The 19,585-nt window shown below is 46.4% G+C and overlaps 1 protein-coding gene across 5 annotated transcripts in view; it reads left to right on the top strand.

Annotated features, from left to right (window-relative positions):
* Positions 1-3,273: 3,273 nt before the first annotated feature.
* The window catches only part of MGST2 (microsomal glutathione S-transferase 2), a 30,204-nt gene continuing 13,892 nt past the window's right edge, over positions 3,274-19,585 (top strand). For 2 of the 5 annotated variants that reach the window (XM_045997955.1, XM_045997957.1), the window contains exons 1-2: positions 10,473-10,619; positions 15,276-15,375. In XM_045997955.1, coding sequence (XP_045853911.1) covers positions 10,562-10,619; positions 15,276-15,375 — 158 coding nt within the window. In that variant the 5' untranslated portion in view covers positions 10,473-10,561. Of the gene's footprint in view, positions 3,458-10,472; positions 10,620-15,275; positions 15,376-15,827; positions 15,858-19,585 lie in introns of those variants that run through there. The other 3 variants (XM_045997960.1, XM_045997958.1, XM_045997956.1) reach the window with 3 other exon arrangements.

Genomic DNA, 19,585 nt, shown 5'->3' with positions numbered 1-19,585 from the left:
CTTCTGTGGCCGCTCTGGGCTTCGAGCACATTCTTCAGGCCAGTCCTGCCTCACAGGAGAGGATGTAGTCCCCACTTCATGACGACAGAAATCTCCTCAAGGAGTTTGGAGATATGTATTAAAACTGACACGGGGTCAACTTTGACTAACGGGAGACAGGAGATGGAAGACACATTTTCCTTCCCTCCCTTCAGAGGACCGTCCCGAGATGCAGTGTCTCCCAACATTCCCACCATCACTGCTTCCCACCATCCCGCCCTTTCCTTCACTCTTGCTGCCCTGCTATTCTACTGTCCACATAAAGCCTCCGCATTGAGCCTTGTCTCTGGCTCTGAGCTCTAGAGGCGCAGGCTAAGCTACCATCCATGGTCTGTCACCAAATCTCATCTGTGCTTTTGAGTATCTTTCTCAGCCATTCACTTCGCTCCACCCACACCGACATTCTCCACCCTCCCCGCCATCTTGCTTAGAGACCACATCAGGCCTTCCTCACAGATCCCTTTGTGTCTACACTCGTGATTCTCTCTCAGTCCAACTGAAGTCAGAGTGATCTTTTTGGAACAAATCTTGTGACAGCATCAGCCCAGCCTCAACGCAGTTGACATTCTGAGTGGGGTCATTCTTTGTGGATGTGCAATGTAGGATGTCTGGCGGCGTCCCTGACCTCTCATCGCTAGTTACCAGGAGCTCCTCACTCCCCGCTTGTAACAAGTAAAAATGTCTTCAGACACTGTCAAAGGTCCCCAGGGTTGGGGGAGGGGTGGGTCATAAAATCATCTTCGTTGCTAACCTCTGGTCTAAAAGGAAGCGTCCTGAACCTGGGCCTGGGCGGGCTGGCCCGGCGCACCAGATCCCACCCACGGCCACTCTGCACTCCTCTCAGCATTCTCTGACCGTGCCAAGGCCTTTTCCTCTTCAGGCCCTTTCACTGCTGTCCCTCAGCCTGGGGCATTCCCTTTGTTCCTATGTCTCCAACCCCCCCCCCCCCCCCCCAGCACACACACCTGCAGTCCATGACATTGTTATCAGTTCTCAGCTGAAAGGTCACTTTTGGGGAGGCTCTTTTGTCCCCCTGGCTAGGTTATTCCCCTAATGGCACCTGGGACTTGGTCACAATGACCGGGAATTAATTAGCTTTGCAAAGCCTTGTTTTTTTTGTTTTTTTTTTAAAGATTATTTATTTATTTATTTGACAGACAGAGATCACAAGTAGGCAGAGAGGCAGGCAGAGAGAGAGAGAGGAGGAAGCAGGCTGTCCGCAGAGCAGAGAGCCCGATGCGGGGCTCGATCCCAGAACCCTGGGATCATGACCTGAGCCGAAGGCAGAGGCTTTAACCTACTGAGCCACCCAGGCGCCCCTTTGCAAAGCCTTGTTAATGCTTGTCCTCACTCCTCTGTTTACTGCATGACAGCCGGGCTTAGCACAGAGCTTGGCAGGGGAGAGGTGCTCAACCTGATACTGAATGAATGAATGAATGAATGAATACTCCTTACACATATTTTTGGGAATATCTTCAGATTCCTTCCTCTCCTTGCTTTAATTTTTCTCTGCCGCTGTAAAGCAGGGCCCTCACTCCAGGTGTGGGTGAAGGCCCCATTCTCTGATGTTTTACCAACCGACCGGTCTGTCTGGTCCTGGGAACCTCTCCAAAGTCTGCACAGCATTCTGACCTGCTCTTTGCCACGAATTTATGCAAGTCTTATGTGGAGTACTCCAGACTCTTAGCAAACCACTCCAGAGGCCAGAGGAGCATTGAGGGGTCAACTCAAAGTCCAAGATGTTGTATTTGGTTCTCTGGATCTCCCCGTGGGCTGCTGCGTCCACCGAATGGCGTCCCCTTTGTCTTTTCTCCCCTTTCTCCTGATGGCCTCCTGTAGTCTCCAACAGGGACACCAAACGTGAAGTGTCCTGGTTTGGATCCTAGGTCTTCGGGGGGCACAAACCGTGTTTCGATTGTGTTCAGTTTTGAATGGGTCAGAGTGAAGTCCTGGTATTTTTACATTTAAGCACTTGGGGGTTTGAGTGTCACAGGGCTCTGACTGGAAATGGTCAGTATGTTGATCTCCGAGAACCCGAAAAATATTTGGGGGGGGGGCATTGTTTAGAAATGAGTTTGACAAGCAGTTTTTGTTAACTGACTTTTCTAGCTTGCTGATGTGCATTCTTAGGAACCTCTGGAAAGCCAGGGGGAGGAAACTGTCATGGGAGCGTCTGCAGTCCCGAAGCTCCAGCTTGCATCAGGGGTGTGGAAGCCTTGGAGTTGTGATAACCCTGGGATTTACTCCCCCTAGTGGTTTGACAAAATAATAACTTCTCTGGATGAAAAGGACAACGTTTAAGCCCCAGCTTCTAGCTCTGAATGTGTGGCTGTTCAGAACTGAATTAGCCATGAACTGAGATGATGAGTCCGTGCATCCTTTGAGAATAGAATGGGAAGTGGGCTCGTGGAGGCAGGAGGAGGTGAGGTGCCTAGAAGGGCCAATGAAGCTGTTTTGTCCGGAGTTCTGATCCCAGATGGGTTTGCCTGGGACAGGTCAGCGACTGAAATTCTGAGGATGCTTTGCTGACAACAAAGGTGGGAAAAAAACACAGTCTAAGGGAAAGAGGGAAGGATAAACAAAATGAAAGAAAAGAAAGAAAGAAAGAAAACCATCTTTCAACCGATCTTTGGAAATCTTTGTTGTTGTTGTTGTCTTTTAATTTTTATTTTTTTAAGATTTTTTAAAAGATTTTATTTATTTATTTGACAGAAAAAGATCACAAGTAGGCAGAGAGAGAGAGAGAAGCAGGCTCCCCCTGAGCAAAGAGCCTAATGCGGGGCTCGATCCCAGGACCCTGAGATCATGACCTGAGCCAAAGGCAGACGCTTAACAACTCAGCCACCCAGGTGCCCCCAATCTTTGAAATTCTTTATCCTCTTGCTAAGGAAGCAGAAGAAAACAGTAGCAGGCCTTCATGCCTCATGGTGTTACCCTGGGTTTTTCTGTTTGGGGCTGTTAGGCTTGTTTTATTCTATTTATTTTTCTGCAGGTCCTGCCTTGGCCTATGGTCAGCTCAGATCCCTGTGTCCATGAGTCAGGTTGTCACGGGCCAAGCCATGTTGCAATCACTGCTGTTGGGTGAGTCAGCCTGGCGCAGGCTTGGTGCCATGTTTCAAAGTGAGTAAGAGCTGTTTTAACTGTTTGCTCTTAATCGGAGACCTTTGTGTTTTCTCATCAAGAGGGGGATAATTGCCCTTTCCTTTTGTCTTAACAAGCCCCAGAGAGACAGGCGGGGAACTCTCAGCCCCTGCTTTTTTTCTTCAGTGGTCCGATCACTCAACACCACCTACGAGCTGGATTTCTTTGCTGTCTGCATAGGATACCTAATGAAGAAAGCTGCGTTCCAGAGACACAGTAACATTGAAACCTTAAGGGCCAAGCTGAAGAGAAATGCTAGGTTTTAGGCACAGAAGAGGTGAGCTGTCCTGCTTTGGTGCGGAGAAATCTCAGTAAGTTCTCCGAGGCAGTAGCGGGTCTCGCTGGCGTTATAAAATCCACGCGATTTCTCAGTTAAACTGATATTTATTTAAAAAGCGCCCTTGGTGATTCTAATGTGAGAACCACTGGTCTAGATGCACATCAAAGTCGGTTAGCGGGGGGCGCCTGGGTGGCTCAGTGGGTTAAAGCCTCTGCCTTCGGCTCAGGTCATGATCCCAGGGTCCTGGGACCAAGTCCTGCATCGGGCTCTCTCCTCCGCAGGGAGCCTGCTTCCTCCTCTCTCTCTGCCTGCCTCTCTACCTAGTTGTGATTTCTCTCTGTCAAATAAATAAAATATGTTTTAAAAAACAAAACAAAACAAAAAAAAAACTTAAAGTCGGTTAGCGGGAAGCGCTGGTAGCCCCAACCTGGGATTAGCTGAGACATGGCCCTGCCCAGACGTCTCTCTGCTGGTGGCTCCGGGCACACCGTCTCCCCCAGCTCCGCCTTGATTTCCCTCCTCAGGCTGTCTTCTCCTCCTGCCTCCCTCCAGACCCCAGGAATCCCTTCTGTGGAAATCCCCCTCTGGCCTCCAGCATCCCCCCTGGGTTGCACCCTGCTGGGACCCCCTCCAGCCCCACCTTCTCCTTCCTGCTGCCACAGAAACTTCCATACCCCTTCCTGGGCTCTACCGATGCCCGCTCTGGCTTACACCAGCTAGTTCATTCCCCTCCTCCCGACCGCCCCCGAGAGGGTGTGTAATCATTCCTCTGTGGGGAGCTGGGAGATAGAACCACTGGGTAAGCTCCCAAAGACCCCTGAATCTGGTTCCTTGTCTGTAAAATGAGAAGAATCGACAGCCTTGTAGGACTGATGTTATGCGAGGCCGTGTATGCTTAACCAGCATGAAATAGATGCTTAATAATGGGTCCTGAATGAAGTCTGGAAATCTGCATGTGTGTATCAGCTCTGGTGTTAGGGATCGGTGGTGGGTGGTGAGGACCACACTAAGAAGTGTTGCTGATGATGGTGCTTCTCCACTTTGTGAGCTTCAGAATCGTCTAGGGAGCCTTCAAAAAGTGGAGATGCCCAGGATGAACCTGGGACCGATGAAATCTGTACTGCCGTGAGGGGAGAGAATAAGCATCAGTGTTTCTAATGGCCACCACACGATTCCAATGTGCAGCCAAAGCTAAGAACAAGGTTTTGGGATCCGCGAGACTGGATTCTACTGACCTTGGTCAGATCACTAACCTCTGAGCCTCAGTTTCTCCCATCAGAAAAATGGGAATAAAATATGCTTGTCCTTGTTGGATTATGTAGATTAGTTGAGACAGTTCTCCACAGGACCGGCACAGTGCTCATACCTTCCCTTCTGTTGAGTGGAAATGGGGAGTTGGCAGACCATGGTGGATGTCAGAGGCTCCCAGCAGACCGAGGCCCTCTCAGCAGCCCAGGGCCCATGCAGAGTGCCTAGACCCTCTCAGCTCAGAGCTTATCTGCCTCTTGCTGCTCTGGTTCCAGCAAATTTATGAATCCAGCTCTGGCCCAGCCCACAGGGAGCCTGGCTTCTCCCCATGGGGCAGGGCAGGGGGGTCATGCCAATGAGCCCTGCTTTAAAGTACTTAATTCCACACACTAGTCAGTTAAAAAAATTAGTAACGATTAAATGAAAGAGGCAAATCGATAGCGTTAGTTCCTTCTGTTGTTGTTCGATCACCAATATGCAAAATGGTCTCTCCCTTCTGGGTTGAAATGTTGTTCAACATCTGGCCACCTGGAAATATGGCCACCACTTACATTATTTCTGTGAGAATATGCATCCCCTCTGGGAGATGAGCATAGCACCTGTGAGTGTGACTGGTCGTGTGTGAGCATGTGGGTGTGGGGTTTGAAAGAGAGTGAAGGTGTGTTCAGTGTGTGTGAGCGCATGTGAGTGTGGGTGTGAGTGTGTATGGGCGTGTGTATGGACGTGCAGCGTGTGTGTGTGAGTGCACTTGTGTTAGCGTGTGTGTGAGAGAGAGAGGAAGGCTGCTTATGCTGGCAGTTGTCGAGAGCGAGAACGCGGATTTCTCATTCTCCCCACCAGTCTCCAGATTCTGCTTTCCTTTATCCTCTCCTAAGCCTTATGTAAACTTAAGACAACGCGGGCTGAGACCTTCTATTACTGTCAAAAGCCATTTTGAAGTAATTCAAGCACTCTGTTTCCATTCTTCTGGGAAATCCTTGCAGTCTTGGAAATCATAACCGCATGCGTCGCTCATCTGTTGCCTTGTACAATGGCCTTCTGGACAAATAGATCTCATCTCTTCTGGGCCCACCCAGGGCCCGAGGGCGTGGGGGGAGTGGCAGAGACAGCCGCGCACGGCCCGCCACATGCCAGCTTCTGTGCTATTTTACTCTTTTTACTGTACTACACTGGCAACTGATCTCTCTTTTGCTTTCTTTGCCGCTCCTCTTTTGTCTCTTGGAGCCTTGGTGGGGCATTCCTGGTATTAGGTGACTGGCAGTTTGTGTCTGAAGCTTGCTGGGACCCGATTGTCATCCTCCCTGTGCCCCGTCTGTCCCAGGGCAAAGGTCTCCTCCATGGGGAAGATGCCCTGGCCTTCTTCAGCTTCATTGTCTACATCCAGGCCCGCAGAGCAAAGTGCTCCAGTTTCTAAAAGGGGAGGACATATTCTGAGGGATTGCCTCAGTTCTCTACTTTTTTACACACCTGGATTGGGGCATGATTTCAAATTTGGTTTATCTGAGTTTCGTTTCAACACGAGCCGTGTTGTGACAAGGCTTCTTCAACCGGTCAGGGGCTTCCGGTGAGATAACGCAGTAAACTCCAGGCACGTGGAGAAACTTACATGCTCTGTTTCTTCAGGGAAGAGTATTATGGCTGTTGGATATCATAACTGCCCTGGTTATTTCTGGGCATCCTGGGCAAGGGTGTGCATTTTCTGTCTCTCTGCACGAGAGCCGTTGGCGGCCACCCTGCTGCCAGAAACCAGATGACCAGCTGCCAGTGTTTGAGGGTCAGGGATAGAGAGCCTAGAGGGCAAGGCCAGGAACTGATCTGGGGGGAAGCCACTGGTCTGAGAGGGAACATGACTCTAGTTAAACATATCATTTCTTCTCATCTCTTACTGCAATTATAGGGAAGTAGTTGTATTTACCGTTTGTGTTTCATGAAAACAGCTCTTTTATGTGGGCCGGAATGGTTTTTATGTTGCCAGACCTCGGCCTCACTGTATCGCCTTCCCCAGAGTATCATTTTAGCAACAAACACTGATGAATACAGTAAATCTGTAGAAACCCTTATAGATTCCTTTGAGTTTCTATATGTAGAATATATATTTTAAAGCCCACTGTATTGTAATTGCCAATATGCTGCGTCTCCTTTTTTCTTTTCTTACAAAAATGTAAGGAATGGGACACTTACCAGAAGGATCTATGTGTCCTGCATGCAGGGACAACGCTTTTCATCGTCAGTGACGCCAGGGAAAAGGTACAGAGAAACTCGCGTGTTTGCTAGTCTTTGTTCATGGGATGGCAGTATTTCAACCATAGGATCATCTGGAAGTTTTATCACCACACAAGGTGACGAACAGAACATCTCATTATTCAAAGCTCCATTGTTTTATACCTTCCTAGAGGCAGAAACTGTACCAACTTTCAGTATCCATCAAAGCAGATTACATATGAATGCACTGGGTTTCAAAGCACTCGAGCACCTTTTTTCTCCCATCGTATCAATATCTCTTAGGATCTGGATTTGGGGACTGACTGGGGTTGGCTTGGAAAAGCAACTAGGGAATCTCAAGATTTGTCTGGAAAGTGGGAAGAAGGCAAATCAGTGGGAGCCAAAGAAGGTCACTTTGGAATTGCTTGTTTTGTTTGTTTGTTTTCCAAACTAGTTCCCTAGTTCGGATGTACCTAAGTTTCTCAAAACGGGAGCTATAAACACTGAAAGATTGTGGCCACGGGCCAGGGGCCCCATTCCCTGCTCCCCACTTCCTTCTGCTGTTTTTCATTCTTGGAGCAATCCTCTCTCTTTGAGAGCCTCTGCGTGCCCATGGGCCCAGCCCAGACCTCTTCTCTGAGGCTGTCATTGGAGGAGGTTACTTCAGTACACGGTGATGGGAGTTTGGGGCAGCTGGCCAGCAGTTCAGAATGCCTGCCGTGTACTGAAGCTCCAAGCCATTCAATCAAATACACAGGAACGTTTTGGGGCCACCCTGAACTTCTAGGATCTGCCTTCTTACATAATGGTCCTCTTCAGTGATTTCAAAACCAACGACGACGCAGAGGGAACCAACTGAAGGGACCAACCGGGCATTGGGAGCAGACCTGGTCTGCCACTCTTTGTAAGTTAATTTTAGCATTCCTTACTCCCTATTGTTAAAAACAAGACAAGCGGCCCCAAATAGAGTCGCTTATGCGAAGTCCCACGTCAACACACCGAGACTTCACTTAATGACTGTTTCAGCTCTTGGAGAAATGGAATCTTAAACTAGACCATCAGGAATCACCTCATCAGCATTAGTTAAGTAATCTGCAGGTCGATCCCTGCCATGCCCTAAAGGAGAGTAACCTTGCAACAAGCAATTTACTTTTTGTCTGGTCTAATGTTCTTGTTCTACCCCCTTCTGCCTAGAATAGTTTTTCATTTCCTACAGCTCTCAGAGCTCCTTCCTGTCTGCTGGGTGCATGAGTATCTGAATAAAGCCAATAAGGTCTTTAACCTGTCCTCCGCTGAGTTTTGTTTTTGAATACCATATATGTGTGGTTTTTAAAAATTCTCCTTTGAGTTAGTTAAAAGGTCATCGGGGTTCCCCCATTAATGAATTTGATAAAACCTTTGATGTGTTTTCATTTTATATTTGCATGAGAGGCATGATTTTTACCTTTTAAAATATATCTTTCTACATTAGGTACATAATATGCTAAGTACATCTTCTAGATGCGGGTGGGGGCAAGAATTTTCCGTCCCCTCAAGGGTTTTTCTAGCTGGACTAAGAATCAAATTGACTTGAGGCAGATTAACAGGAGAAAATCACATTTAAAGGTGCACACACGAGGAATCCACAAAGACACGGAAATTCCAAAGACAGGCAAAATGACATGTAGGTGTCATTCTGAACTAAGGAGAAGGGGGTAGAGGTCTGGGACTTCAAAGGGAAGGAATGCACTTCACAGGAAGATGAAAAAGGGTCAATGTTAGGTCAACAAGTCTTTGCTGGGCCAGCAGAAACAATGGGACATAGAGGAAGGACTCTGACCAAACAGGCCCTGTTAAGTTCTTCCAGATCTACCACACCCGGTTCATATCCTACTGTGCTTATCTATAGTGATACCTCGCTTCCTGAAGCAGGTTCTCTATCTAAATTATTTTTAGGCAGTTGGGGGCGGGGAGGTAAAGAGCTTTCCCTGAATCTGCTGGATTTGACTCCTTTTTAATTCAAAATTATCTTCTTACCAAAGTGGCCCATTGTGGGGTGGCGCCTTACATGAAGCCCCTCTGTGTGTTTATTTAACAAACCCAGAACACAGGTTTGGATGCTACGCATGCTGTTTTAAGTGTTTGATAAATGTAAACTAACCTAATCCTCCTAACAGCCCTACAGCACTTAGGAGTCCCTTCAGCCTGTCTTAGCCCCTGTTATCAGACAGAGGGTCAGCATCCTGGGCGAGGTTGCGTGGGCACTAAGAGCCAGGGGAGGGAGCCCAAGCGCCTCAGCCTCACCCAGACCCTTCTCCTGGCTCTTGGGCTCCCTCTAAGCAAGCTGGGGGGTGGGATGAGAAATGGGCCCCAACTTTGTTTTTTGTTTGTTTGTTTTTGGTTTTTTTTTTAAAGATTTTATTTTATTTATTTGACAGAGATCACAAGTAGGCAGAGAGGCAGGCAGAGAGAGAGGGGGAAGCAGGCTCTCCGCCGAGCAGAGAGCCTGATGCAGGGCTCGATCCCAGGACCCTGGAATCAGGACCCTGGAATCATGACCTGTGCTGAAGGCAGAGGCTTAACCCGCTGAGCCACCCAGGCGCCCCAACTTTGTTTTGTAGGAAGCTGCATCTTGAAGGAGCAAAAGAGTTGTGTTGACACTGGGCCTGGTGGTGTAGGGCAGTGTTCTGACTGGCATGATGACCACTGTGCTGTGTTTCTTATAAAAGTCAATTTAGGAGCACCTGGGTGGTTCAGTCGGTTAAGCGTCTGCCTTTGGCTCAGGTCATGATCCCAGGGTCCTGGGATCGATCCCCACGTCTGTCTCCCCACTAAGCTTGGAGTCTGCTTCTCCCTCCCTCTCTGTCCCTCCCTGCCCCTTGCTCACGCAGGCTTTCTCTGTCTCTCTCTCTCAAAAAACCTGTAAAAAAAAGTCAACGTAACTATCGCTCCACTTCTTCTCCTGAGGGCTCTCTTCCTTTTCACAAAATATACTTTAGTTTATTATTATCACCAGGCCCAAGGGGGAGTCAGGGTGACAGTGGGAGGCAGCAGGATTGGGGGTGGTGGTGAGGGAGGGCACAATTGGAATCTGCTGGACTTGCGCTCAAATCCAGGTTCGGCCATTTACTGGAGAATAAAGTTCAAATCTTCATGCATTAAACCTCACTGGGATTAAGAAAACGCTTCCATCTCTTTTCCCACCAGAAGTGAGCAAGGGCTCAGCTTGGGTTTGCAGTTGGGGAAGAGACTCAAGTGCTTTGAGGTTGGAAGAGGGGGAGGGGAAGTTGGTTCAGAATTGGTTGAGAAGAAGGTCTTCCCTCAGGTGCTGCTGGGGAGGCTAATCCGGAAGGCTGAGCTGCAGCCGCAGTGTGGGGGGTGGGGCTGGGGGTGGGGAGGAGAGAGCCTTCCAGCAAGCTCCGGAGGCAGCTCCCAGCCAGATAAAGATCTGTGACTGGCAGCTCCAGATTGACCTGCTGTACCAATTCCTGTTCCAGGGCAAAGATCACTCAGCCCTTAGACTCCTCCTTTTTTTTTTTTTTTTTCCTCTCTTCTCCGGCTTTGGCTTTGTTTACCTTATAAGGAAGGTTAACATTACAAAGTCGAAAGTGCCTGCTACCGGCCTCTGGGTTTCCACAAATAGTTTCTTGGACCAGAACATTCCATGTGAAGATGGCCGGGCATTCAATCCTGCTGGCTGCTGTCTCAGTCCTGTCCGCCTGTCAACAAAGTAAGAGTCTCAGGCAGTGCGTGCGTGTGCGTGTGTGTGTGTGCGCGCGTGTGTGCGCGTGCACCCGGGGGAAGAAGGTCTGGTTTTTGAGTTTCATGCTTCCTTCCTGGTGGCCGTGGGGGCCACACAAGGCGTAGCGTACCCTGGGTTGTCCGCGCCTCCTTCCCCAGAGAGAGATTTGGAACATTCCAGGGAGCAGTTCTCGAAAAGGGCCTGGTGATTCTGCCATGTTTGTGGTTACCACCCACGGCCCAGTTCAGATGATCCTTAGAAATGCGCCAGCTAACCTGCCGGAGGGGGGCTATCCATAGTAATTCTGAGGGTTCCAGAGGAAACATTGTACCTGCTTTAGACCCTGGCTGTGATTTTTTGAAGCCTCATGTTTTAATTAGTGTTTCTTAAATAAACTGCCTATGGCAGGTATGATTATCAGGTTTAAAAAAATCTGCAGAAATACGAGCTTCAGGTTAGGTGATGACTTACTGGGTGAGACTTACTGGGCATCTCGATTGGCTGGTTATGTAAAGAGCATTTGCTCCATGGGTCAATTATCATCTTATCTATGATGTCAGCTTAACATGCTAAATGGGGAAAAGGGTCTGGACAGCGGGGAGCAAGACTGGGAACCAACCATGCATATTTCTTTATTTTTCTGAGTGTGCTGCTCCCAGGAAAGGGGGTGCTGAGCCAGGGACGGCTCAGGGTGCAAAGGCGGCCAGAGCATGAAGGGACCACAGCTCTGGATGAAGTCCCAGGCTGCATGCACGTTCAGGGTCTTGCCTAACCAGTGTGTTTTGTGTATTTATGAAAATATGATACTGTGACACACATTGTGTGGTTTGATTCACATTCTAGAGTAGAGCAGGGTGTTTATCGCCAGCTAAGGTGGCCCTTGGGTCACGGCGGCCCCGCTGGTTCCCACACACCAAACCTGTGTGTTTCCTCCTCCTGGTGCTACAGAGAGCACAGGACTGGGTCCACAGACGCCCCAGAGCCTCTGGCAGCCTCACAGAGAGGCTTCTGTGTGCTGGTGGGTGCAGCACAGCGGGGAACTGTGGCCGGAGGTCAGGTGAGGGTGGCTGGGAGTGGGTGGAGAGGAGAGGAAACTGGGCCCCTGGTGGTTCGTGGTACTTCAACTGAAAGTTGTAAAAGATCGTATTGGCTTTATTCAACGAGTCATGAATCAGGCAGCATCCCATCTGGCAGATAGAGAGGAGCTCTGGAGAGCTGTACAATATGAAAGACAGACAGGCAGAAGGGGGCACAAAAGGAAGTTGCTAGCAAACAGGGATTGTTTGTGTCAAAGGTCACCTTTTTTAGATAGCATTTATCTATCAGGCCCATTGCCTCACTAGTGCTAACCTGGTAATTCCAGATTGACTTGTGTAAGATTCCACTTCCGGGAGAGGTTGAAGCCGTAATTAAGTGAGGGATTTAGTCTCATTTCCATGATGTCAGTTTAGTGCTAATGACTCCATTTTGAGCCTGTTGTCTCTTTTTTAACAGTGGTAGATGGGGAACGTTTACTGATTGGGTGAGGGAGAGAGAAAGAAAGAGAAGACACAACTGTTTAGTTGACACGAAGGACCAGAATTTGCTGCTTCTGCAGAAGTCTGGTGTTTATGGAGAAGGGACACCATGAATCACGGTAGAAACAGATCAGGTTTTTTTTTTTTTAAGTTTTTTTTTTTTTATTTATTTGACAGACAGAGATCACAAGTAGGCAGAGAGGCAGGCAGAGAGAGGAGAAGGAAGCAGGCTCCCCGCTGAGCAGAGAGCCGGATGCGGGGCTGGATCCCAGGACCCTGGGATCATGACCTGAGCCGAAGGCAGTGGCTTAACCACTTAACCAGGCGCCCTGAAACAGATCAGGTTTTGAAGACAGACAGTCCCCTATCTGTCCAGCTCAGGCACTTACCAGCTGGGTACCCCTGGCCAGGATATTCTGTCCTTCAATGTCCTCTTCAAAGAGGGTTAAGCAGGATGCTGGATGAGAAGTGCCTGCCAGGGGCCCTGGCCTGGGGTTGGGGCATGGCATGGTCCGTCCCCATCCTCTGCTGCTTGCCCTCAGAAAGAAGCTCCGGCTGGACTGAGGGGCAGCCACACGGTCAAGAAGCTGAGCTCTGGCTGGGGCTGGGGCGGGGGCGGGGGTGGTGGTCTCGATTCTCACCACTCCCCTCCACCCCTCAGCATACATGCATTCCTCTGGTGAAAGTGAAGAAAAGAGAAAAAGACAGGCATAGCAAAAGGAGAGTATCCCCAAGTAGTTTTTAGGTAACTGTTAGGGAGGGAAATAAAATGGCTGCCAGCCTTTCCATCCTCATCATGTGATCGCAGCGGTAGCCATGGCCTCCCTAAGGCCCCTGACCTGGAAGAACAGAAAGGGGTTTCTCCTCCTCAGGGAGATGCTGGCCCAACTGAATCCTTCCTCCCGGGGCTATGGGTGGGCTGGGTGGGAGCATTCAAACACCCCTGCCATTGCCGGAAACTCCTTGTGTTTGTCCTGCGACAGACAGGTGCGACCAGGTGCTGTGGAGAGCCACGAGGAAGATGGTACTTTCAAAGCTTTCACACATGGCTTTATTTCGAAGCTCTAAGTTCAGGCCCCATTGCCTAGTGTAAATCAAGGAGCACATGTCTTTCATTGTTTCCATGTTACAGACAGAAGCAAGAAGACTTACCAAGTGTTTTCTCTAAGACGGTGGAGCCGTGGTGGCAGCAGGGTACAGAATGGCCGCCATATTTCCCCTCTGCAGACACATTTCCTTTTTGGCGCCAGCCGGGCACATGACTTATTGGCCTCTCCAGATTCAGGCTGCCTTGAGAGGATTTAGCCAGGGCTGGAAACAGCCAGTGCCCAGTCCTGCATTTCCCAAATCCTCACCCTGCTCTGTCTGGCTTCAGGGATGCCACGGCACTTTGAATGGGAGACTCTAGCTGAGTATTTATGCACTTTTGATGCAAAAGTGCATCAAAAGCTGATGTTCAGCTGCAGCGTTTAAATCCTGAGCCATGGTTTATTTGCAGAGGAGAGGAAGTCGTGGGGGAGGGAAGAGGCCTGCTGTGCGAGCCCTTACTGAACCAGGCTCACTATTTACTGACTTATCAGATAGGAGATAGGATCGGGTCTCAGGAGGAAATGCATCACTCCTGAGACTGTCACACAAGCTAGAAACGTGGTGCGCAAAAGGAAACTAGATTTGAAACATGAGCAAGTGGGAAATGGGTGTGGAGGTACTAAAGTAAGGGAGACCAGAATCGCCTGGAGAGAACTGGTAGGGAACCGAAACCGGAAGAAATAATCTGAAGGGAAATCCTTGACCCCAGAGTTAATTATGGGGCAAAACTAGGGTGATAAGGATGGGAGGTGAGAACAACTGACCAAGGAGGAAGTGTGGTCCGGAAGCCAGCGAACTTCATAGGGCTGGTGGTCAGATGCAAGTGACTCTGGCATTGGGCTTGGATGATCTAATGCAACAAATGTGGCCAAGGAAGAACAAAGTCATGATCATCTCATAGTAGGGAAACTGAGTCAGACAAGGAGGCATCGTTCCCAAAAGTTTTCTTGTGACCCTCCCTCTTGGCTCTTGCCCTCTCTAGGTAGCCACAGATCTGCTTTATGTCACTATGGATTCATTTGCATTTTTGAGTTTATAGAAGTGAAACTCTGCAGTACTGTTCTCTTCTGATCTTCCTACTCTCATTCAGCATAATATGTTTGAGGTTCATCCCTGTTGTTTCACGTGTCAATTGTTCATTCTCTTTTACTGTCTAATAGTATTCTATTATGTGGATATACCACATACACCACAATGTGTTTATCCATTAGCTTGTTGACCAACATTTGTGTTAGGGTTCTCCAGAGAAGCAGAACTAATACAACACGCACACACATTTATTTTTTAAAAAATTGGTTCACACCATTGTTGGGGCTGGCAACTCTGAAATTTGCAGGGTGTGTTCGAAGGCTGGAAATTCTAGCAAGAATTGGTGTTGCCGTATGGAGCCTGAAGGCAGTGTGTAGGCAGAATTCCTTTCTCTTTGGGGGACTTCAGTCTTTTCTCTGCGGGCCTTCAACTGATTGGATGAGGCCCACTCACATAAGGAGGGTAATCGGCTTTATTCAGATTTACTCTACTGATATAAATGTTACTCACACCCAAAGAATATTTTCACAGAAACATCTAGACTGGTGTTTGACCAAACAGTGGGGCACCATGCCCTAGCGTAGTTGAGACAATAAAATGAACAATTAACAATTGCAGAGTTGTTCCTAATTTTTGGCTATTATGAATAAAACTGCTATGAATATTTGTGTACAAGTTTTTGTATGGACATATGATTTAATTTTTCTTGGGGAAATAACTAGAGTGGAGTGACTGGCTATATGGTCTATGTATGTCTAACTTAAAAAATCCCATTCCAAATGGTTTTCCAAAGTGATTGTACCATTTTACATTCCCACCAGAGTGTTTGAAATTTCTGGCTGTTCTGCTAGCCTTACTGCGCTCTTTTTTAATTTAAATGATTTGTCTTTTTAATTTTAAACCTTTAAATAGGTATGTGATGGCATCTAATTGTGGTTTAAATTTGTGTGTTTCCTCATCAATAGTGATGTGCTACATTTTACTTGTTAATCCCTCTCTATCCTTGCAGGTTATTTTGCTTTGCATGTGGGAAAGGCAAGATTAAAATACAAAGTTACACCTCCGGCAGTCTCTGGGTCACCAGAGTTTGAAAGAATATTTCGTGCACAGTAAGTAATGTTTCCCCCACCCTTCTGGGATCTGGGCCTACCACGTATAGAGACTTCTGATCAGGGCAAAGAGGTGCAGAGAAGATACTGCATTGTAACAAACCATACTTCACAGCCAAACCCCTCCTCATGATTCTTGAAGCATCCAACACATGGAGTCTCTACTGACCTACATTTTGAATTTAGAGGGTGCATTTATAGAAAAGGCTGGGATCTTAAGAAAGACTTCTCTATATCTCTAAGCATGGCAGTTTGGTTCAAGAGCCCCTTGAGTACTCTGAGAGTTCAATAGCCTCCAGCTGGATTAGCTATGACATCAATTTCCTATCTTTATTTTACCTTTCCACGTGAAACTGAGACAAACCATTTCCTGAAATCCCAAGCCTGTAAGAGTGAGAAAACTTTCCACTTCACACATACTTGTAGTGATTTTGATCATCTTGTCCTTTCAGATGCACACAGAATGTTCCACCGTAAACACCGTGAGTTTGGCTGCTACAGACGCTAGGGCTCCCTTTAGATCTCATCCCCCAAATAAGTGCTTTTAGAAACATCGCAGGGGGCACCATTTATGTGTCACTCGGCTCTTTTGTTAATACTTTGGGGTTTTTCATCTATGTCATGAGTGACGTGGGCCTATAATTTTCCTTTATTTATATGATCTTCATCTCACTTTGATATCAAGATTATGCTAGTCTCATGGAATGAGTTAGAGAATTATTTTCTCAGAGAATTTTAGTAAGATTGGGAGAGTGTGCTCCTTCAAAGTTGTTAGAATTGCCTGTAAAATGATCTGAACTGATGCTTTCCTTGTGGGAAAAAATCTCAACTATGGAATTTTTTTCTTTAACGACGATTGGATTATTTGGCTTTTTATTCCATCTTGAATCACTTTGGGCAAGTCATGATCCTTGAGCTGACAGCATTGTTCTCTTGTCCATCTCTTTGCTTCAAAAGAATTGCACAGACTGGGTGCCTGGGTGGCTCAGTTGGTAAAGCAACTGCCTTCAGCTCAGGTCATGATCCTGGAGTACTGGGATCAAGTCCCGCATCGGGCTCCCAGCTCCACAGGAAGTCTGCTTCTCCCTCTGACCTTCCGCTCTCTCGTGCTCTCTCTCACAAATAAATAAATAAAATCTTAAAAAAAAAAGAATTGCAGAGATTATTCCCCAGGCTTGAAAGTGTGGGGTGTTAATAGAAGAGATAATTTTAAGAGGTGCATAAACATGTTTTTTTTTCAACAAAATTTTCTTGTGGGAAGAACATGTAACTCAAGATACACCCTCTTAAAAAATTTAAATGTATAAAATATTATTGTTTGTAGAGGTACAGTGTTGTACAGCAGATCTCCAGAGCTTGATCTCTTACTTGACTGAAACTTTATGCCCCAAGATATGATTTTCAGTAACATTGAATGACATGGTGAGAGACTCATTTCCCTTTCAGTTGTCTTTGAATCTTTATGATTATGTCAAGTGGAAAGCATTGGTTTGGTGCCGGTATGTCCCACACTCCAATATTTATTTTTTATCAGAGTAATACATGTATGTGGTCTGAAAATAAAGTAACATTACAAGTTTGAAAGCAACAAATAACTCTCCTTACTGCCAATCCAACCCCAGAGACAGCCATTGGCACCCTTCTGACTACTACGTTTGGTATTTACTTCCATATTTCTAAATATTACGCTTTCACTGCTATTTATTGATTAATAAATTTTAGACATTATCCATTAGCTTCCTTTTATGGAAGAAAGAATTTCATGTCTTTCCACTTCCTCTTCTCCTTACCACCACCTTCCAGTACGGTTACATCACTTTGTTGAGTTAAACCGACAGCCAATGTTTATATTATTATAATTAACTAAGTAATGTTCAAACTTGAGTCAAATAGTATATAATGATTTCAGCTCTTTCTTGTGAAATTTTTCATTTTATATGGGGTTAATGATTGCCTCTTTATTTGTTTGCTTAGTTTCATCCTCAAATCTTTAACAGAACTGAAAATCTCTTAATACATTCAAATACATTATTCTAGTGATACCATTTTTTTTTCTTGGATCATTTCTACTTGAGTCCTCCATCTTTCTCCAATCTGGAGGATGCTTTTTAAACCTGCTACATGCTGTCATTGTGGGACTTTTGGTCCTCATTCCAGGAATTCTCCTTATCTTCTCCTGATTTGGATTGCCTGCTTTCCTGGATCTCCTATTTTCCTATATATTGGTTTTCTCTCATTTTGGTGGAATATACCCTGCAGAAATTTGCTGAGAGAGGGTGAATAGTTGGTCAAATTTTGAGACTTTACATTTCAAAATATGCTTTTACTCTGCCTCACAGTTGATTGATGACTTGGTTGGACATGTAGTTCTTATTTATTTATTTAATTTTTTAAAAAGATTTTATTTATTTATTAGAGAGAGATCACAAGTAGGCAGAGAGGCAGGCAGAGAGAGAGGGCGAAGCAGGCTCCCCGCCAAGCAGAGAGCCTGATGCGGGGCTCGATCCCAGAACCACAAGACCATGACCCGAGGCAAAGGCAGAGGCTTAACCCACTGAGCCACCCAGGCACCCCTGGACATGTATTTCTATGTTAAAAATCCTCACTCTCTGAATTTTAAAAATATTCCTCTATTATTTTCTAGTTTCCACTGGTATTGTCTTGATGTTCTGTGCCCTTCTAATTCCTGGTTCTTTGTTTGGAAACTGTGGAGGCTTTAGAATCTTCCTCTCATCCCAGTGTGCTAAGATGTTATGGTGCTGTGCTTACTGAGAGGCATTTGTCTTTACTATGCTGACCCCTACATAAAGCTTTTTTACAGACTGAAAATTCATGTCTTCCTGTTCTAGAATTTTTAAAAAATATCTTTTCCCCTGAATTTCCTCTTCTTCATTTTCTCTGTTCCTTTATTCTTAAAACCTCCATGAGTTGTATGTTGAGCTCTGGGTGGGTCACCTAGTTTTCTTTTATCTTTGTTTTTTCATCTTCTTGGACTTTTGCTCTTTCTGGGAAATTTCTAGAACTTCTGTTTACTAACTTTTAAAAAAAATTCAGGTATCAATTTTAATTTCTAAGAATTAATTTTTATTCTTTGTTCTTTAGCTATTACTGCTGCTATTAAATCATCCCTTTTTGTTTTACGGATACAGTTTAATTTCTTATATCTGAGGATTTTTATGATAATATTTTTTAAACTTCTTGTATCATTTCTGTTTTTTCCAAGCTCCTTCTTATTTGTCGGTTTTAGCCTCTTTCATTTTTATATATTATTTGCCCATTATATATCTGTTGACCACCTCTATATACTTGAAACTGTTCCAGTAGCTTACGATATACCAGTGAAAAAATTAGACAAAGATCCTTGCCCTCATGAAGTTCACCGTATAGTCAAAGAAGACGGAAAGTAAACAGGAAATAGTAGAAAATACTATATTAAGCAAGAGGTGGTAAGTGTTAAGAAATAAAGGAAAAAGGAGCGCATTGTAAGGGAGCATAGGGATGGGTTGCTGGGGGGCAAGTTGGGGCGGGTTCCTATTTAGGTTGTTCCGCGTGGACCCCACCAAGAAGGTGACTCGAGCAAAGGCTTGAAAGCGGTAAGAGTTAACCATGTGAACATGCAGAGAAAAGCCTCTTGAGGCGGAGGGAGTAACTACTGCAAAGACCCTAAGTGGGAATGTGCCTGGTGGGTGAGCAAGGAAGTCTGTGGCTGAGAGAAGGAGCTGACAAAGTGGTAGGAGGTAAAGTTAGAAAACTAATAGAGGGATCATTAGTATGATCCTTCAAAGCCTTTGTAAGATCTTTGGCTTTTCTCTGAGGGAAATGGAAAGTCATTATAAGGTTTGGAGCGGAGGAGTAACACCATCCTCTATTTTCAAAGGAGGACTTGATCTGCTTTGCTGAGAACAGTCTCTATGGAGGCATTGGTAGGAGGAGGAAATTCGGTTAGGAGGCTGCCTTGAACCAGGGAGGTAGCAGTAGAGATGGTGAGAAATGGTCAGATTCTGGATATGTTTGGAGGTTAGAGTCAAGAGAATTTCCTGACATAATAAATACGGAGTGTGAGAAACGTCAAGAATGACCTCCGAGGGGCGCCTGGGTGGCTCAGTGGGTTAAAGCCTCTGCCTTCGGCTCAGGTCATGATCCCAGGGTCCTGGGATCGAGCCCCGCATCAGGCTCTCTGCTTCGCAGGGAGCCTGCTTCCTCCTCTCTC

Source organism: Meles meles, chromosome 2 (assembly GCF_922984935.1).
Source record: "Meles meles chromosome 2, mMelMel3.1 paternal haplotype, whole genome shotgun sequence".
In the NCBI taxonomy this organism is placed as follows: Eukaryota; Metazoa; Chordata; class Mammalia; order Carnivora; family Mustelidae; genus Meles; species Meles meles.
This window is presented reverse-complemented; position numbering and strand designations above follow the sequence as displayed.